This window comes from Pyrenophora tritici-repentis, chromosome 1, assembly GCF_003171515.1.
Source record: "Pyrenophora tritici-repentis strain M4 chromosome 1, whole genome shotgun sequence".
Lineage (NCBI taxonomy): Eukaryota > Fungi > Ascomycota > Dothideomycetes > Pleosporales > Pleosporaceae > Pyrenophora > Pyrenophora tritici-repentis.
Window position 1 is genome coordinate 8,280,643 of NC_089390.1, and position 17,758 is coordinate 8,298,400.

Below are 17,758 nucleotides of genomic sequence, written 5' to 3' on the forward strand. Positions count from 1 at the left end.
AAGCTAGCCATCTCTTTCCAACCGTCATCGAGAAAAGCCTCTGCCTGTTACATTCGGCCTTATTTGTCCATGCCCCGCATCCCCATGCAGAACTACGTTTCTTGAAGCACCCAGCGCTATCATGTTGGTGCCTTCTTCGCTAGCTACATTTCCACTTCAACTATTTTAACCATTCTATTGGAGATTAGCAAAACTACCATGGGCTGGAGGGCGAGAGTGTTGACCGAGGGGGACTTAGGGCGGAAAGGCTGGGGGGAAGTGTGGTAGATGTTATACTATTATTGTGACACAGCGTTGTAGTAAAGTAGGGAGTATCTCGTATATCACTTTTCACTTGGACGACGTGGTAGCGTAATGAGCAACAAAAAAGACTGTAATCAGCTAGTAGAGCGAATGAGAGTTTTTCATCGCATCTCGCCACGCTATACATATAGTCGAGAAAGCGGTAACAACGTATCGCACTGTTGAGGTAGGCGAAGTTGTTCAAGACTAACGACAAGGCTGGGACTGCGCCACGGAACAAAGCAACGGGTTTTCTGCGTTAGTTCCCGCCATCCCGGCGACGGGACAAATTCGATGGGAACCCAATAGCTCTCTCTGTATTGTTTTGCGCGCGTGAGCCGTGAAGCTTGTAGTCGCGAGATTGACTTGTACATTGGTTAATAAGAGTGACCCTAGAGGGTATTGGGTAACGCTGAATTGCTGTTGACTTGTGTCTGATCGTACGGTTCAACTCTACACGAGTACCCTCTACTGTAATAATATATTACTATAAGCTTTTATTTTAGCGAAAGTTAACTAACGTGGTTGGCAAGCGAGTCGGTCAGACAAGCGAGTCGGTCACCCCACCAACTTTTGCAACTTTAAAGCGATATATCTCAACAACACGATAATATTATTGCTAGATATTGATATAGTAGACTACTCTATATTAATAGTATTAGTGTTGCATGTGCGCGAGTTGTGCCCGGTCTCTTTGCATCTAGTGCAGCGCCTTTGAGCGCGCTGGCTGAGGCCTGATCGCGCTCCTCCTCGACGCTCTTCATGAGCAATCTGCTGGTCAGCCTCATTTTGAGCTAGTATATCCTCTCCAGTTCCTTTTATAAGTACTCCGTGCTTCTGTATACGCCTTTTAGAGCGCCGCCTACGCGCTAAGGCTGCGCTGTTAGCCTTCTCAAGACTAGAGATCCGATCGCGCATTAGCTTAGCAGAGAGCATTATCACCTCAGCGCCCTTCTTCAGCTAGTCAATTGCCTCAATAATTGATGCTGGTGATGAGCTCTTGTGCTGGCGCACGCGCTCACGTATTAGGCTTGACTGAGCTTCAAGCTCACGCGCGTTGCTCGGCGTTTGAGCTACCCAGGGAGCCTCTGGCAGAGCTGCTGCTGGAGGAGTAGGTGTACGCAGCTGTACATCTACCTTTGATAGAACAGCCTCTAGTTGTAGAGGAACAAGGCCTGCGCCGCGGAAGGCTGAGCAGATGTTGGCTAGCGTGAACGCTTAATTAAATGCTATCTTGAATGCTGGCAGAAACTCTAGCTTGGTGATGTAGTTGATGTGGTTGCGCATGAGGCTCTCCACCTCACGGCTGTACGCGCGCTTCAATGGCGAGAAGCAGCCAACATCAAGTGGCTGGAGTAGGTGAGATGAGTGAGGAGGCATACAGAGCGTATAGATATTGTTCTCCTTGCAGAGCTCCTAGAACGCTAGAGATTAGTGGCTCTTATGGCTATCAATAATAAGCAGGCGACGCGCGCCTATAGTACGAGCCTGCGTGTGAGCGTTGAAGTGCTTTAGCCACTTAACTCTAAGCTTATTATTTGTCCAGCTATTGTCGCTGACTGCGATTGCCTAGTCGCGTGGGATCTCAGCTTCCTCGTACCAGGCTAATAGGTGGTACTGGCCAGCGAAGATAAGGAACGGTAGGACTGACCAGCCAGCAGCGCTGATAGCAGCGATCAGCGTTACCCACTCGCGATTGCCTAGCTAAAGAGTCTTCGGCCTGCCTCTCCTCTCTGCTCCTGTTATAACCAGCTGCGTTGTAATCTTGCCCATTATAAAGCCAGCTTCATCAAAGTTGTATATATCCTCATCGCAGATACCAAGCTTAGCCTTTGTCTTCTCTATAAGCTCAAACCAGCTTCTAATAAGGGCTGGATTCTCACAGAGAGCTCTCTGCCTATCGTACGCTCGGTTGAAACACGTCCGAAGACTATCTGTCCGCTTAACAAAGTTGGCTGGCTACTTCTGCCCAACCTAGCCAGCGCCGCGCGCAGCCAGCAGCTTATCAGCCATATCGCGTGCAGCTGCGTAGGTAGGCGCAAACCCGCGCTGATCTAGATGAAGTATATAGCTAACAATCACCTCATCTTCTCTCTAGGTAAGCTTCCTTAAGTTAGGCTGGCAATCGCGTCGCGCGCGCTTTCCAGCGCGCCGGTCAATTAGGGTTGATTTTGGGATATCGAAGACTGTAGCAGCGCGTCGCGTACTCTGAATTTGGGCAGAATCTATAGATAAGAGAGCAAGCTGAATATCTGCTTCATTTGAAGGCACAAGAGGAGCGCGGCGTGGAGGCATTATGTGTTGAGATAGAGTAGGTGATTAAAGTTGGTGGGGTGACCGACTCGCTTGCCAACCACGTTATAAGAAAAATAGTTAAGTTAGTTAACATAGGGTACTTTTAGATTTTAGCTTAGTTATACTTTAGAAATCAAGTAGTTATTGTTACATGGAGGGGTTATACTGCTCTTTCCTAGTCCGCACTAAGGCAGGTGAGTCTTATGTTGTTGGTTCCGCGTGGTTTGTCTGGCGACAATGTGGGATAGTAGGTATTTGGTAAGGACAATCCAATTCTATATAAACGATAGAATAACTAAGTATCAATCTAGGTAAGAGAAGAACTATTTGAAGAGTTGACCATAACGGGTGTATTAAGGGAATCCTCCATAACTATATACTCGTTGCCTTTATCGAGTGCCATCCCGTACATCCTATCCATCCCGGATGTTGGGGATGCCCGTGATGGCGTTGCCATCCCGGATGGCAAGCCTTGGCGGGATGTCAAGTCACGTGATCTGTGCCCCGCACTGATCACCGCTTTCTAGCTTGTGCGACGGTTGGCCTTCAACTCCGTCTAGGGGAGACATCTGGTATTTGTGTGAGGGACGTCAATAGTTGAGATGACCGTATCTGTATTAAGTACTAAGTGAGATATTGCGTGCAGGTTCGAAGACCTGCGCGGGTCGAACTTTGGTGTTCGGCTGTGGCCTTCGCTTAAGGCGCACGGGCCACCTCGCTTACTAGAGGTCGCGGGTTTGATCCATGACAATTTGTTCGTAACAGTTATAACTAGTTAGTTAAGTAAAGTAAATTAACGTAGTATTTAGCCAATTAGTTAACTACACCCTTAAACTAGTCTCATTCTAATCTAAAGTTGCAGAGGGTAACTATCCTACTCGTATTATATATCGTTGTAAAAGTAGGCCTAGCCCTATATGCTACTAACCGTCCCAGTCCGTTCCATATGCCTATCCCGATTCATCCAGCCATGCAAAGTTCATCAAAAGGGTATTATAGCCTTGCCCAAAATCCCAGAGGTGTCTCGCTCGCTAAACTCCTGAAAAAAAGATGAAGAAAGCCACCCCATGGCCGCTTCCTTCGATGAATGCTGTCATCATCATCATCATAAAAAGACCCATTCTAGTTCGAGTATGCTGTATGATACCCTGGCTATATGGGTAGTGTACAAAGTGTATGTATATATTGCGTGTACGTGTGTCGGGAAACACGCTGTGGTGCAGAGGTTCGTTTACGAACTGGCGCAATACGTCCGAATCAATCGGGCGATGTCGCGGGTAATGAAGGGCTTGGTGACAAAGCCTTTCATGCCGCTCTTGACTGCCTTGTCAAGAGCGGCGTCCGTGATGTCTGCGCTGACCGCCAGGACGGTGGGCTTCTTTTCAAGTTCAGACATGGATAAAATAACTTGGGTGGCCTGAAAACCATCGAGCAGTGGCATCCATAAATCCATTAGAACGACGTCGAAGTGTTCGCTAACAGGTGCAAGTGCGTTTTGACGTACGGTTTCGACAGCGTCATTGCCATTGAACGCAGTGACGACGTTCTTGTAGCCTAACCTACCGAGCATGCTCACCAAGACCCGTCGATTGATGGCGTTGTCGTCTACGACGAGGATGTTAAGAGGTAATTGTTCACCAAGGTTTGAAGGGACAATGTCACGCTCAGAGGATAGAGCGCGCGCAGCGTAATGCCGTGGAGGCGACGAGGTGCGACGAGGAGTTGCAAGACCAATGTCTTCTGTTGAACTTGTAGAGTTTACGGTGATGGCAGGAGTGGTAGGCGCTTGGAGTTCCCGGTCGCTTTTGAAAGGATCAGAACTCAAAGGCGGGGTGACAGGTCCATGACCGATGTCTAGACGCGGCACTTCGGCCTCAATAGACATGCGAGACTTGATGGATAGAGTAGGTGATCCGAAGGGGGTTGCAGGGCGGCTACATATTTCGCCCGGAGTGAGCGGTACTCGCATCTCAAATTCTGACCCCCGTCCTGGTCCCGAGACATGCGAACGAAGGCAGAATAGGTCACCACCAAGCTTCCTTGCAATGCCCTTGGCTACCATTAGGCCCAGCCCTAGGCCCTCGCTCTGTCGTGTCATGGAATCGTCTTCTCGCGAAAAAGGCTTGAACAGATTAGGAAGAAAGGCAGCAGGGATGCCGGAGCCAGTGTCCTTGATGTTGATGACAATGTAGCGACCCTTGGCGCTGAGGGTGGCTTGAAGTGTAATGGATCCATCCTGGGTGAACTTGATTGCATTGAGGGCAAGGCAGGATACCATCTTGGCGAGGTCCCGTTCGTCGATGACGATGGTTTCTGGCACATCAGGAGAAACAGCCCACTCAATCCACTTGGTGTGCGCCTCGCCGTTGGAGCTGCGTGTCCGGACTTCAATGCGTTCTCCTGTGTCGGTGGCCTCTGCAATGGCAGAGTCTGGTCTGCCTCCTACTTTGAGCGCGTCGTTGATTACATATTGCAGTACTTCCCGCAGGTTGGTATGTCGAAGTCCGGGGACCTTGGAGTGCTCCGATGCAAAGATGGGTGAAGTGGTGGAGTCGCAGTTATCTTGCGAGGTTGTGTGTGAGCATGAATGGTCTATTCGGTCGACTTGCATGGAATTTGTGTCCGGAGGACAGGACTTTGTACCACGCGTATAAGGCTCTGTCAAGTAACCGTCCCGAACACGTTGGCGAGCAGATCTTGCCACACGCGTCTTGATGGGCTGGTCTGCCCACGATACCTCATGTCTCCTTCTCTTGATTCCACGTAGAGGCGCAGACATGTCGTTGCCTGTAATCATCAAGTCAGGTCGCATCTCACGCCAGAAGGTATTCCACTGGTCGGGTGTCTTGTCAAGCAGTGAAAGCGGTGTCTCTGGAACACCCATGTTCATGTCGTAGGCATGAACGACATTGTCGGCTGCCTCGACTGCGCGTCTTGAGCTGTCTGGTGTGTTGTTAGCCTTGTTAGATGACAGACTTGGTTGCCAAATGTTAGGCCAGCTTGCTGCAACTTTGGTCTGATAGCATGAAAGATGATGGCTTACCTTGAACAGCTTCGATGTTCTCCTTGAGAGTTGCCAGTATCTCGCGTGTTCTTGGTTCAAGCTGCAGGGACTCTGCTGCTTCCTTTACATTTGCCATCATGACATCTAGCATTCCGACAACGCCTTGCATTGGTGTCCTCAGCTCATGCGACAGGCTCCTGGCATAGGGTTTCAACGACTGGGCAACTGAGACAGCTCTGTGTGGTACAATCTTGGGTAGGTCGGACTGGATATGTTGTGCAGATTTTGCAAATTCGTTGCCTTCCAGCACACGTTCCAGAATCATGTCCTCGAGACTATGGAAAAGCATTTCGAGAAAACCCCAGCTCAGTACGCGTCGGGCCGCGCCCTCTTTCCCCCACATGACACCGAAATGGGCAAAGCATTTCCCTTGAGCAAACAGGGGGATTCCAAGAAAGGCCTCTCCAGGGATGATCAAGTCGTTTGGATTGTTGAGGATGAAGTCGTTCAACCTTTCGGGGATGATGAAGACTTTGTCGTGCTTCATGTAGGCACACGGGCATTGGTAGGCATGGTACTTGAAATTCCTCAAATGGCCCGGGCCATTACCATTGTCGTCGTTGATGTAGAAAGCTTCGCCCATGAGGCAGGCTCCAGGCTCGCCAATGGGCGGTAGTTCGACGGCGATGTTCTTGTCGTCGACTAGGATTCTTTTGGAGACGAAGGCATACTGCGCATCAGCTATCTCGGCCAGTCCCTTTGTGAGTTGGATCCAGAAATTCTCCGTGTCGGCTCTCCTCAGGGCATCCTTTAGGCGGACCAGTTGCTCGGCGGCGTTGCTCTCAGCTGGATGGTAGAGGCGAGATAATTCCTCCTTGAAGCCGGTCTCGCCCTGTTGCACAACCATGCCTGGGGCTGGGCGAGAGAAGCAGAGCGACTGGCGCTCGATTATATCAGGTGGGATGGTAGTAGGTTCCCCCATCTTTCAAGATTCCATGCGGGCTGTGGTGGGCACGAGTGTCCAGGGTGGGTACCGGGGGGTTGGATGATGTGGGCGGGAGGTGATGTGGCCCCGGACAGGCTGAGGGGAAGAGATTGGTAAGGCGAGGCGAGGTGAGGTGCGTGAACAGGAAATACGGAGACTTGTGTGGTTGGCAAAGACGACTACGACTACGAGGGCTGCAGCAAACACGTTCGGAAGCGGGTTAGGTGGATTAGTCACGGGTAGCGGAGGACAGGACAGGACAGGACAGCAGGGTGAGGAATGCGTGTCTGCGGTCTGCGGTCTGCGGGACTGAGAGAAGGAATGTGAGGGATGGCCGACACGGCAGGGCGGCCAGCGATATGGTTGGTTTGCCAGGGCAAGTGCGAGGTCTGCTAGAGTCGCACATAATCGGGCTGGCGGGCGACGGGCGATCTAGAACACGTCCCGGGATGGTGGCTTTTGCGTGTCCTTGCACCCTCGACGCCCGCCCTGCTTTGGTGGTGACAAAGGCAGCCGTTTGTTCGACGGGGCATGTCTCAACTCGCAGCTTTAAGCTTTGCAGCTGGCAGCGAGCGCATGGATGATGATATGATATGATATAATGATGATGATTTTGTTGTTGTCATCTTCCATGGAGCCCGCTGGCAGGACATGCTCACCCTCGCCGTCGCAAGTGAGCGGCGCAGAGTTTGTTGCTGTAGGAGGGACCCTGGCAGGCGTCGGTCAGCTTGCGCAGTGGGTCGCGCCTGCTGGAACAGTCCAGACGTGCTCGGCTCGCCCTCGCTCCTGCACGATTTACAGCGTTACCCCAGTAGTCCCTTCCGCTTCGGCCCCTATGCAAACCACGCCCTCGCCCACGGCGCAGGCACGCCGCCGCAAAAGACGCGCCTGGCCTTGCCATGACGAGCCCAGTGGATGCATTGGATGCAGACATGCAAATTAGACAAGTCCATGTTCCTTTTCTTTTTGCCAATCCAAAAGCTGAGTAAAGTGAAACCGAGGGCGAGATAGGGTTTATTGTGGCTGCCAAAAAAAGCACTGCCCCCAATCGTCCCCCAACAGACGTGTCCAGCCAGTGTCCACGCATGCGACATACACGTCCATTTCCATGCCCATCCACCTACCTACAACCTACGTATAGGTATACAGTATGCACCACTGCCGACGTCAGCGGCTCAAAGTCCGAAGCGCCGTGCTGCCCATGAAGCCGCACTGCCGTCCATGGTCGCACACAGTGTTTGGATATCGACACCGGCGCAAGTCCAAGTCCAACCGGCTTAGCCGCCTGTCTTACATCGGACGCCAGATCGACGATCGGCCGAAACGGAGCCTAGCTCTTTGTTCTGCTGTTTGCTGTTTGCTGTCTGTTGTCTGTCTCTCTCTCTCCATCTCCCCCACTCTTTCCCCTCTCTCCATGGCTCTGCCAGAGTCGCTTGCTTTGACAAGCCCACTCTCTCCCGTCGCGCTTCGACGCATCTGCTGCTTCATATCCCCATGTCCCATGTCCCATGTACCATGTCCCATGTCACCTGTTGCTGCCCCATACCCCAGTGCCCAGACATGTGCTTTTCAAGCAAACAAACGTGTCATCTTGCAAAGTCCAGCCCTCCACCTGCATGCTCGGCCTTTTGTACTTAGCTCTTATTTCCTGCGCTAGCTACCCATCAGCCTGGCTGCGCGAATCAGCCCTAGCTCGTCTGCCATACTGCTACCAAATTCACATCGGCCAGACGCGCTTGCGAGATTCAGCATCAGAGTAACGTTACATGGTGTCTTTGCACAGCACACGCATGTCGTGTCGCCATTGTTCCAGGCCCAAGCGTGGGTGTGCTTCTGTTAGGGAACGCGTCGCACCAAGCATCGAGAACCGATTCGGCCACATGATCGACAAAGCATCGCGAACGGCTCCCATGCGAGTAATCATGTGCACAACGGCCAGGCCAACCCTTCTCGTCCTGATCGCCCAAGAGCCTATGCGCAAGCTCTTGATATTTTTATATCCTATCGCTACTCATCTGGCTGCACAGCCTGTTCGTGTTCGTGTGTACTTACATACCCTAAATACCGCTACCATACATGACCTGCAGTCTGATGTGGCTGGTGCGTCTTCCCAACTTTCCCCGCGCCACACCATTCCAGTCCATGTTAGCAAACAGCAAGCAGGTAGGCACAGTACCGGTAGACCAAACATCCACCCCGCCCGCTTCGTCTCTACTCTGTAGTTACAAACGAATTGCTGCCGTTCGCTTCGCAGCACTGAGCCATCCTACCCAGTTCCGCCCTCCTGAGTCTACTGCGTCTAGACCCACAAGGCGAACATCATCAAATTTTTCTTGCAGTCAAGCCTGACCTGATTCATACATAATTGACCCACTCACTGCATCAGAGCAACCCGATAGATACTGTCTTCATGACTTACAGATCGCATGACTGCATGTGCACTACCATGGTGCTGTTGGTGTCTCCCGCCCGCCACAACTTCCCGAAACCAAAACCTAAGCACGCACACTGCCATTACCATCTGACAAGTCGCGCCGCAATGTCCGACCGCCCGATCCCTGAAAAGGCTATTGTTGTTTCCACTGGATAGCTTCATTACGCATCTCATTCCCGTACCCCGCCTATCGCGACTGAGCAAGTCTACGCGACGTCTTCGTGGTGGATACGCCGACGACTTTGTCTTCGCATCCTTCGCCATGATGACGACACAAACACCCATGCTCACAGAAAGCTCCTTATGTGCAGATCTGGAGCGCTTGGCAACGGTCTGGGCCTAATATATCAATACCCTTGTACAATGCCTCATCGGCACCAAAGGTCCCATGGCTGGGTCGCCAGGGGCGGCCTGTACCAACAGCTGACATCAGTCCATGGTCATGTTAGTTGGAGATGCACAGTCCGGACTCTAGGCTGGACGTGCGCTCCAGATCCTCACGGAGAGACTGCGGTCCCGCATTAACGAGGACTACGTTATGACTAACATGATCCATGGGCGAGCGGCGCACACGGGCGAGCGGCGCACCCCACCAACTTTACTCACCTTACTGATCTTAATCTACAATGGCTCAACGCAGCGCTACTCAATTACTATCAAATGAAGCAGATATTCAGCTTGCTATCTCATCTATTAATGCGCACCAGATCCAAGGTACCCGTACTGCTGCAGTAGTCTACAACGTAGCCGAAACAACGCTCCGCCGCCGACGCGCTGGTATACCTGCCCGACGCGATTGCCCGCCCAACTCAAGGAAGCTTACCCAGAGAGAAGAGGAGGTGATTATCAGCTATATACTTCAGCTAGATCTGCGTGGATTTGCGCCTACCTACACAGCTGTACGTGATATGGCTGATAAGCTGCTGGCTGCGCGTGGTGGAGAGCAGGTTGGAGTCAACTGGCCATCTACCTTTGTTAAGCGTACAGACAGTCTTCGGACGTGTTTCAACCAAGCGTACGATAGGCAGAGAGCTCTTTGTGAGGATGCAACATTAATAAAGAGGTGGTTTAAGCTTATAGAAGAGACAAAGGCTGAGCTAGGTATCTGCGATGAGGACGTCTACAACTTTGATGAAGCTGGCTTTATGATGGGCAAGATTACAACGCAGCTAGTTATAACAGGAGCAGAGAGGAGAGGCAGGCCGAAGAGTATTCAGCCAGGCAATCGCGAGTGGGTAACGCTGATCGCTGCTATCAGCGCTGCTGGCTGGTCAGTCCCACCGTTCCTCATCTTCGCTGGCCAGTACCACCTATCAGCCTGGTATAAGGAAGCTGAGATCCCACGCGACTGGGCGATCGCAGTCAGCGATAATGGCTGGACGAATAATGAGCTTGGAGTTGAGTGGCTAAAGCACTTCAACGCTCACACGCAGGCTCGTAGTGTAGGCGCGCGTCGCCTGCTTATTATTGATGGCCATAAGAGCCACCAATCTCTAGAGTTCCAGGAGCTCTGCAAGGAGAACAATATCCATACGCTCTGTATGCCTCCTCACTCATCTCACCTACTCCAGCCACTTGATGTTGGCTGCTTCTCGCCATTGAAGCGCGCGTACAGCCGTGAGGTGGAGAGCCTCATGCGCAACCACATCAACCACATCACCAAGCTAGAGTTTCTGCCAGCGTTCAAGGCAGCATTTGATCAAGCGTTCACGCCAGCCAATATCTGCTCAGCCTTCCGCGGCGCAGGCCTTGTTCCTCTACAACCAGAGGCTGTTCTATCAAAGGTAGATGTACAACTGCGTACACCTACTCCTCCAGCAGCTCTGCCAGAGGCTCCCTGGGTAGCTCAAACGCCGAGCAACGTACGTGAGCTTGAGGCTCAGTCAAGCCTAATACGTGAGCGCGTGCGCCAGCACAAGAGCTCATCACCAGCTTCAATTATTATGGCGATTGACCAGCTAAAGAAGGGCGCCGAGGTGATGATGCTCTCTGCTGAGCTGATGCGCGATCGGATCTCTAGTCTTGAGAAGGCCAACAGCGCAGCCTCAGAGCGTAGGCGGCGCTCTAAAAGGCGTATACAGAAGCATGGAGTACTCACAAAGGGAGCTGGAGAGGATATACTGGCTCAAAATGAGGCTGACCAGCAGATTGCTCATGAAGAGCGTCAAGGAGGAGCGCGATCAGGCCTTAGCCAGCGGGCTCAAAGGCGCTGCACTAGGTGCAAGGAGACTGGGCACAACTCGCGCACATGCAAGACTGATACTATTAATATAGAGTAATCTACTGTATTAATATCTAGCAATAATATTATCGCGTTGTTGAGATGCATCGCTTTAAAGTTGCAAAAGTTGGTGGGGTGCGCCGCTCGCCCGTGTGCGCCGCTCGCCCATGGATCATGTTATGCAGCGCAACATTACTTGTCAGGAGCATGTCAAGTATGATTGTCCACGCCAGTGCATCAGGTAGCGGTAACCGCCATCAAAATCAGACCAACACGAAAACATACGAATGTTCGTCCGCAGTCTTACTTTTACCGGCAGCCCAAGTCCGCAAATACCGATGCCTTGGTCACACTATTGTACCGGCTCAGAGGACTGCACCATAAAACCAAATAATCTGGCGCCATATGAAATCACAACACACTTCGTCCTCCATGGCATATCTTGTGCCTCCATCTTATCACAACACACTAATGGACGATACAGTCTGGACTCTAAAGTATCAATCCGCCAAGCTCCATGGACCGCGTTTGCAACAGCGCAACGTTTTGGGATGGTCTCATGCGGGCCAAAGGTCCGACTGCACGACACCGAAGTTCGACCGTAATCTGCCATATGGTACTGCAAGTATTGCGCTCCCTCAACGTTCCGCATCGCAGACGCTACCGAGAACAACAACGGGAGAGGACTGGTCCTCGTTATCATTCACTGCATGGACGAGCTCAAAGTCCGGTTTTCACTCATTTTATTGCCTAGTCCCCTTCTACGTTGTACGCTTGTTGCGCATGAGGAAGAGGTCTCGCATCAAAATCTCCATGAGCATGTGAATGGGTATCGCACTCCATCTGGCATTGTGCCGCACGGAACGGTGTCTCAATCTATCTACAACACATTATAATTCATCTTACAACTTCAATCCCAATACTTTTCCAACAATCAGGATGTTTATGTCGGTAAGATGCCAACACCTGTGATACAAAAGCACGTAGCCATCTCGACAGCGGCATGCCTGTAGTCCGTCGCAAGTGTATCGATCATCTAAACAAATGGTTCCCTAGAGCTAACACGATTCACGTTACGTCTTGAAAAAGGCTCCTTCAAGGGGTCGCTTCTACAAAGCATGTCGCTGGCCCCAATGTCCCATCATCTCTGAGCAATCAATAGTAACAACACTCATCATGTTCCTCTCACCATTTCATGTCTCCTTCCTTCTCCTCTTCCTCCTTCCTAACCATGCTTCTGCCTGCCTCTCACAGCCTAGGACGTGTCTATGAATTGAAAAACTTAAAGCGGACAATAGAAACAAGAATATGTCTGTTTCCGAATGATAATGTAGCGTCCAGCTACGAACCGACATCCCTTGTGGGCTAAGTAGCTTAACTCGTGATTATCTTTACCTAAAAATTGCAGATAGGGCTGTCAAATGGAGACGATGTTCTGTGGGGATGGACACATGGATACAATCTTCTGCCAAATGTACATGTGAACATGTCTACTATTACTTGTCTCATGATGAAAGAGATGGATTTTCGTAATACCCATGATCTATGGATACTTGGCGCGATGAAAGACGACCTTATCTGAGTAGTCCACTGACTTTGCTGAAGAGATTGACGGTGCAGAGGTGTAGTATACTATAGCTTTGCGCTGCCATTGCTGCTCCTCATACGCGCATGGAACCGATCCCGCATCTCGCGCCTCAGCATTTTTCCTGATGGCGTCCTGGGAATCTACGTGGAGGATTAGCGAACAGATTTCTCGCGTGGATGATCTCAGGGATGCTGCTTACCGATTCCACGACTTCGATTCCACCAGTCATCCACTTATGCCGACTTAAGCGCCCCTCGATAAATCCATGAAGCTTCTTCGCTACGGCTTCCTCGCCTTGCTTCTCTCCCTCGGGGCTAAGTACGACCCAGGCTCTGACAAACAAAGAGCCGTCACCGCGGCCGTTGTCAACACCAGCTACACATGCATCGCGAACGAGACGTTCTGGGTGCTCAAGTAGCGTGTCTTCAACTTCTGTAGCAGCAACCTGTAAGCCTTTTACCTTGATCATTTCTTTGAGCCGATCGAGGTAGTGGATGCGGTCATGTTCGTCGCGCATGACCAGATCGCCTGTTCGCAGCCAGCCAGGCTCAGTGAAGAGGTCTGCTGTTGCCTTTGGGTCTTTGAAGTATCCGGGCGTCACTACAAGGCCCCGGACCCAGAGTTCACCCTTTGAGCCTTTAGATACATCTTGTAGTGTATCTGGGTCTACGACGCGGGCTTGCATGCCGCAGAGCAGGTAGCCAATCATCCCTGGCAGTACCGGCGCAAGACCAAATATGCCGGGTGCAGGTGCGCTTGCGATACTGAGCGCTTCGCTCATACCGTAACCGCTAGGCACAGGGTTTGCGGCGCCTTGGGGTAACTTTTTCGCTAATTGGTATGCGACATCTGATGGTAGGTATGCCGCTCCACTCGAAGCGCTTACTACAGAGCTCAAGTCGTACTTTTCCGTGAGTGGGCTCTGAGCGAGCTGGCGCACTTGAGGTGGCACGAGCGGAAGGTATCCGACCTTGTACTTTTCAATGCTCTTGAGTGCGAGCTCAACATCCCACTTCGGGAGCATGATGCTGGTGATGGGTGCCATATTCACGCGGAGAATGTAGAGAAGCATGCCGTATGAGTGGTACATGGGTATCACGCCGAGCATAGCTGCTGGCTGCAGTGGCTCAACTCCTGCATATCGTGCGGCTTGGATGGAACCGACGACACTTTGAATGCCAGAGTGACAGGCGTTTCTGTGTGTAATCATCATCGCCTTTGGCAAACCAGATGTGCCTGACGATTGGAACAAATATGCCATTCGGTTTCCGCCGTGCAGTCTCCACGGCCTCTCAAGCAATTCTTCGCCTGTCCTGACGAGTGACTCGATTGTACGGTATTCAGAAATAGTATTTAGTCGCGGGTTGTCGCTCAACACGACGACCTTCTTGGGATTCAACACAAGCTTCAGGGGCAGGCTGTCGCCGTCCCCGGAACCTAATTTGAATGCCTTGTTCAAGACGGGAAGCAATGTCTCGTGACACATGATGCTCGTGACTTGCATCTTTCTTAGTACCCACCACAGCTCGTAAGGTGTACTCGCTGGGCTGATACCGCCAAATACCAGCTCGGCTCGGAAACATGCATGCGTTACCATTGGATAATGGATATGATTTCGCGAAAACAGTCCCAAGATCTCCCCATCTTCTTTATCGTCTACCGGGCTGCGGCCTAGACCTAGCGGGTTGGGTCCGTCGAATCGTAGAACACGTGACAGTGCACAAACCCGAGCGTGAAAGCTATGAAGTGTGACGACTTCCTCTGTGGCGGCATTAATGATCAGAGGGTAGTCTTCGGGTAATGGAGTGCCAGGTAGAAAGCAGAGTTCGTGAACATTGAGGTCCTCGGGTGTATGAGCAAAAGGACCATAGGGCGAGGCGAATACAGCTTTGTTGTCAGGGTGGTACTTGAAGGTTTTGGGATCAGGAGCATTGGGATGCAGGAACCTTGACCAGTTAGAATTGAAGATGCCGTGCGTCATGTCTTGTACAATTTCAAGAAGAAGATTTTCTCAACTATCTGCAAAGCACGGTACCTTGGTGGTTATACAACTATGACAAGCCGCGGAAAAGATGTCGCTTAGTTTGCGGCCGAGGTGTAGTCCTCGCACCCCCGCATTTTGCCCACATTTGATTCGGTATCGACGTCACGCCAGCAAAGAGGGTCACAGACACCGCCTTCTCTTCTCTTCTTCTATAAACAATCAACGACCAGACAGTATTAAACACAGCCTTATCATCTGGCAAATAAGGAGTGTTGGAAGGGTGCAGGTAGTAGCCTTGACCGACTTTCCCGCGGCCGGATGGTCTCCATCCAACTTAAACTAGGTAGTCAAACCATACCTGGACATGCCTCACACCTGAGCGTTCAACCATTCCCAAAGAACGAGCCCAAATTATGTATGCCTGCGAGAGTCGAGAAGAGTCAAGTCCTTGCACAGCGTCGTCACCGCTTACGCTGCAGGGGGCCTGGACATTGGTTTGCATTTAGCCCGAAGCGGGTGTGTCCGTTTCAGCTAACAGCAGTCAGAACCCAGCCAGCGACACGTAGGAACAGCCTCGCCACCTTCTTACATACGATTTAACTTATGAAGGATCAAATTTGAGGGGTGCAGTGAGCTGGCACACTCTCGAGTCGTCGACGTTGCAACAAGCACGCTGATAGTGTGCCCTCGCAGGCGCATCCCTGATGTTAATGCGGCCGAGACCGATGTCGCGCTTCAGTCTCAGGCTCAGCCCTCCCCAATTTTTGGCCCCCCAAAGGTGGCCTTAGGGCCATGCCACATGCCATATAGAGTTTGCATCGCGCACCACTAAAGCTCAGCTCTTGCTATATCTGCTATTCCTATAGATTCAATTCATCTCCATCAAATCCAATAATGTCTTTCGATTCTGAGAACACCAATAACACTACAAAGAAGAGTAGGATACCTACACTACTGTCGTCGAAGAACATTCCCCATAGCCCAGGGTTTCCGGATCCATACGTATTGATTGGGGATGCATATGAGCGAGTTTCGGCAGCTAATGAATGGGAGATAGCCGACCCGTAAGTTGATGACTAGTCGTTGTCATTGAACTGGTGTTCATAAAACACAGCAGGAGCGAAAAGCTACCGTATCTGGCACACATCAAGTCGCTATCAACATCATGGAGAACCTTGCGACATCTGGCCGACTGGATGCAAGTTGGCACAACGCCGCTAAGATATAACGTGATCAAACATTACCCAGAAGAGATGAAGAGACGTGCGGAAAAGACCAATGTTACCTTGATCGAGTATCAGCCCGCCACATCTCCCAAGACAATATCAATCAAATCTGCTCCGAAACTCCACGAGACGCTTCAGTCTTTCTCGTGCGACAGTGTGAGAGAGCCTCCTCTTCGACTGTTTGTCGTTGAAGATCTCTCCCAACAGGTCATCGAGCTGTTAGGCACTCGCTTCGACATCGATCCACTCTTCTTCCGCGAGCAGATTGACGACTACGTTTGGCACAATACTCGTGATCCATGGGCGTCGCCGCCTAGTCTCATTTCGAATATCAAACACCGTCAGTGGTTTCGAATGCGGAATGTAAGATTACGTTATCATTCCACAGAGGATGATTATCAAGAATCGAGACTAGAAGCTGAGAAGTGGAATGTGCTTCGTCGCCCAGACAATGATGAGAACCATTGGCGTTATAAAGACAAGGAAGGTTCAGTCGTATCCATTATGCGTACGCGTACTACAGTGTGGATTGGGAAGGACAAGGAGTGTGGTAACGGAACTGTTGGGATCGTATTGTTAGATCCTACCGTCAGACAGGGCCATCCGCTTTGTAAGTTTCCATCTCTTATAAAGCACCCGGGTGTCATAAAATACTGGACATACTAGTGTAAAAAAAGCCACTGTAGTCGCCAGACACGTCTATTGGGTGCTTGCCCACACTGTCCAGTATTTTGTAACACCTAGGTGATAGCTCAAAGCAAGCAAGTGGCTGTTGTCCTATAATCTAAACTAACACTTGGGAGGGTACGATCGCAGTAATTGGCTGCCTACGCCCAGTATGGAGACAAAAGTCTATCCGAATGTCAGTTCCTCCACATCATGGTTCGAAGACATTGTGCAAATGACATCCGCATACCCGTGGTTCGAGCGAAACGAAGGTTATAAGATAAACCCACAAGTCCTCGTTAAACCAACCATATACACCATCTGCGCGGAATGGCTTGTAGTATGCGACTACGTGAAGTCGCGACTTAGCCAGATAGAATGGGAGCTCGAGATGCCGGACGTTTTCCGCTCAAAAGGCGACGTAATCGACACTTCCCTGAAACGCTTGCACACATGGCGCAGACAGATCCCCGTCTTCCGCGAAATGCTAAAAGAAACCTTGGAACAGGCGCTTCCAGCAGCCGTGCGTCTCACCATATCTTCATCTCAGCCAACCGTCACGCCCACATCACCGCTCTCCATACTCTCATTCTCTAACAACCTTAACATCAACTCTGACAACCTTGAGGCTTTTGATGACATAATTCCCGATTTCCGACGTGTTCTTGCTGCCGTAAATGAGCTTCAGGAACGTGTAGATAGGCTCACTAGCATCGTCACCTCTGAAATTTCGATTGAAGACTCACGGCGTGGATTAGAAGAGAACCACAATATGGCACGGATCACATGGCTAGCGACGATTTTCATCCCTCTGACGTTCATTTCAGGTCTATACAGCATGAATGAGAGCGTCGCGGCACTGAGTACAACGTATGGATGGTACTTCTTAACTGCGATACCATTTACGCTCATTGTCATGGCGATTGGGTGGGTGGCAGGGGGTGGGAGCTTAACGCCGTGGAGAGAAGGAAGTAAACAAAAAGGGACGAGTAGATGGACGAATGGGAATAAGAAGAGGTGACGACTGTTATGTTTCTGCGTCGAGCCATGGCTCTCCTACGTGACCCCGAAAG

General features: G+C 51.0%; 6 protein-coding genes across 6 annotated transcripts; 2 read left to right on the forward strand and 4 right to left on the reverse strand.

The window, feature by feature from the left end:
- Positions 1-1,242: 1,242 nt before the first annotated feature.
- Positions 1,243-1,662, reverse strand: PtrM4_031940 (uncharacterized protein; the record flags this gene model as incomplete). The annotated part of the gene is made up of 2 exons (XM_066103986.1): positions 1,243-1,472; positions 1,587-1,662. 2 exons carry the CDS (start codon positions 1,660-1,662, stop codon positions 1,243-1,245), a joined length of 306 nt encoding a protein of 101 aa, XP_065966188.1.
- Positions 1,663-1,851: 189 nt separating this feature from the next.
- Positions 1,852-2,577, reverse strand: PtrM4_031950 (uncharacterized protein; the record flags this gene model as incomplete). The annotated part of the gene is made up of 3 exons (XM_066103987.1): positions 1,852-1,986; positions 2,032-2,216; positions 2,490-2,577. The coding sequence occupies 3 exons, from the start codon at positions 2,575-2,577 to the stop codon at positions 1,852-1,854; spliced, it is 408 nt and encodes a 135-aa protein (XP_065966189.1).
- A 1,231-nt stretch (positions 2,578-3,808) lies between these two features.
- On the reverse strand, positions 3,809-6,563 carry PtrM4_031960 (BaeS, Signal transduction histidine kinase; the record flags this gene model as incomplete). Its single annotated transcript, XM_001939036.1, has 2 exons — positions 3,809-5,520; positions 5,621-6,563. The coding sequence occupies 2 exons, from the start codon at positions 6,561-6,563 to the stop codon at positions 3,809-3,811; spliced, it is 2,655 nt and encodes an 884-aa protein (XP_001939071.1).
- Positions 6,564-9,626: 3,063 nt separating this feature from the next.
- PtrM4_031970 (uncharacterized protein) lies at positions 9,627-11,279 on the forward strand (the record flags this gene model as incomplete). The annotated part of the gene is made up of 1 exon (XM_066103988.1): positions 9,627-11,279. One exon carries the CDS (start codon positions 9,627-9,629, stop codon positions 11,277-11,279), a length of 1,653 nt encoding a protein of 550 aa, XP_065966190.1.
- Positions 11,280-12,853: 1,574 nt separating this feature from the next.
- On the reverse strand, positions 12,854-14,790 carry PtrM4_031980 (CaiC, Acyl-CoA synthetase (AMP-forming)-AMP-acid ligase II; the record flags this gene model as incomplete). The annotated part of the gene is made up of 2 exons (XM_066103989.1): positions 12,854-12,949; positions 13,009-14,790. The coding sequence occupies 2 exons, from the start codon at positions 14,788-14,790 to the stop codon at positions 12,854-12,856; spliced, it is 1,878 nt and encodes a 625-aa protein (XP_065966191.1).
- A 1,199-nt stretch (positions 14,791-15,989) lies between these two features.
- Positions 15,990-17,706, forward strand: PtrM4_031990 (CorA, Mg2+ and Co2+ transporter; the record flags this gene model as incomplete). Its single annotated transcript, XM_066103990.1, has 2 exons — positions 15,990-16,629; positions 16,823-17,706. The coding sequence occupies 2 exons, from the start codon at positions 15,990-15,992 to the stop codon at positions 17,704-17,706; spliced, it is 1,524 nt and encodes a 507-aa protein (XP_065966192.1).
- Positions 17,707-17,758: the final 52 nt, after the last annotated feature.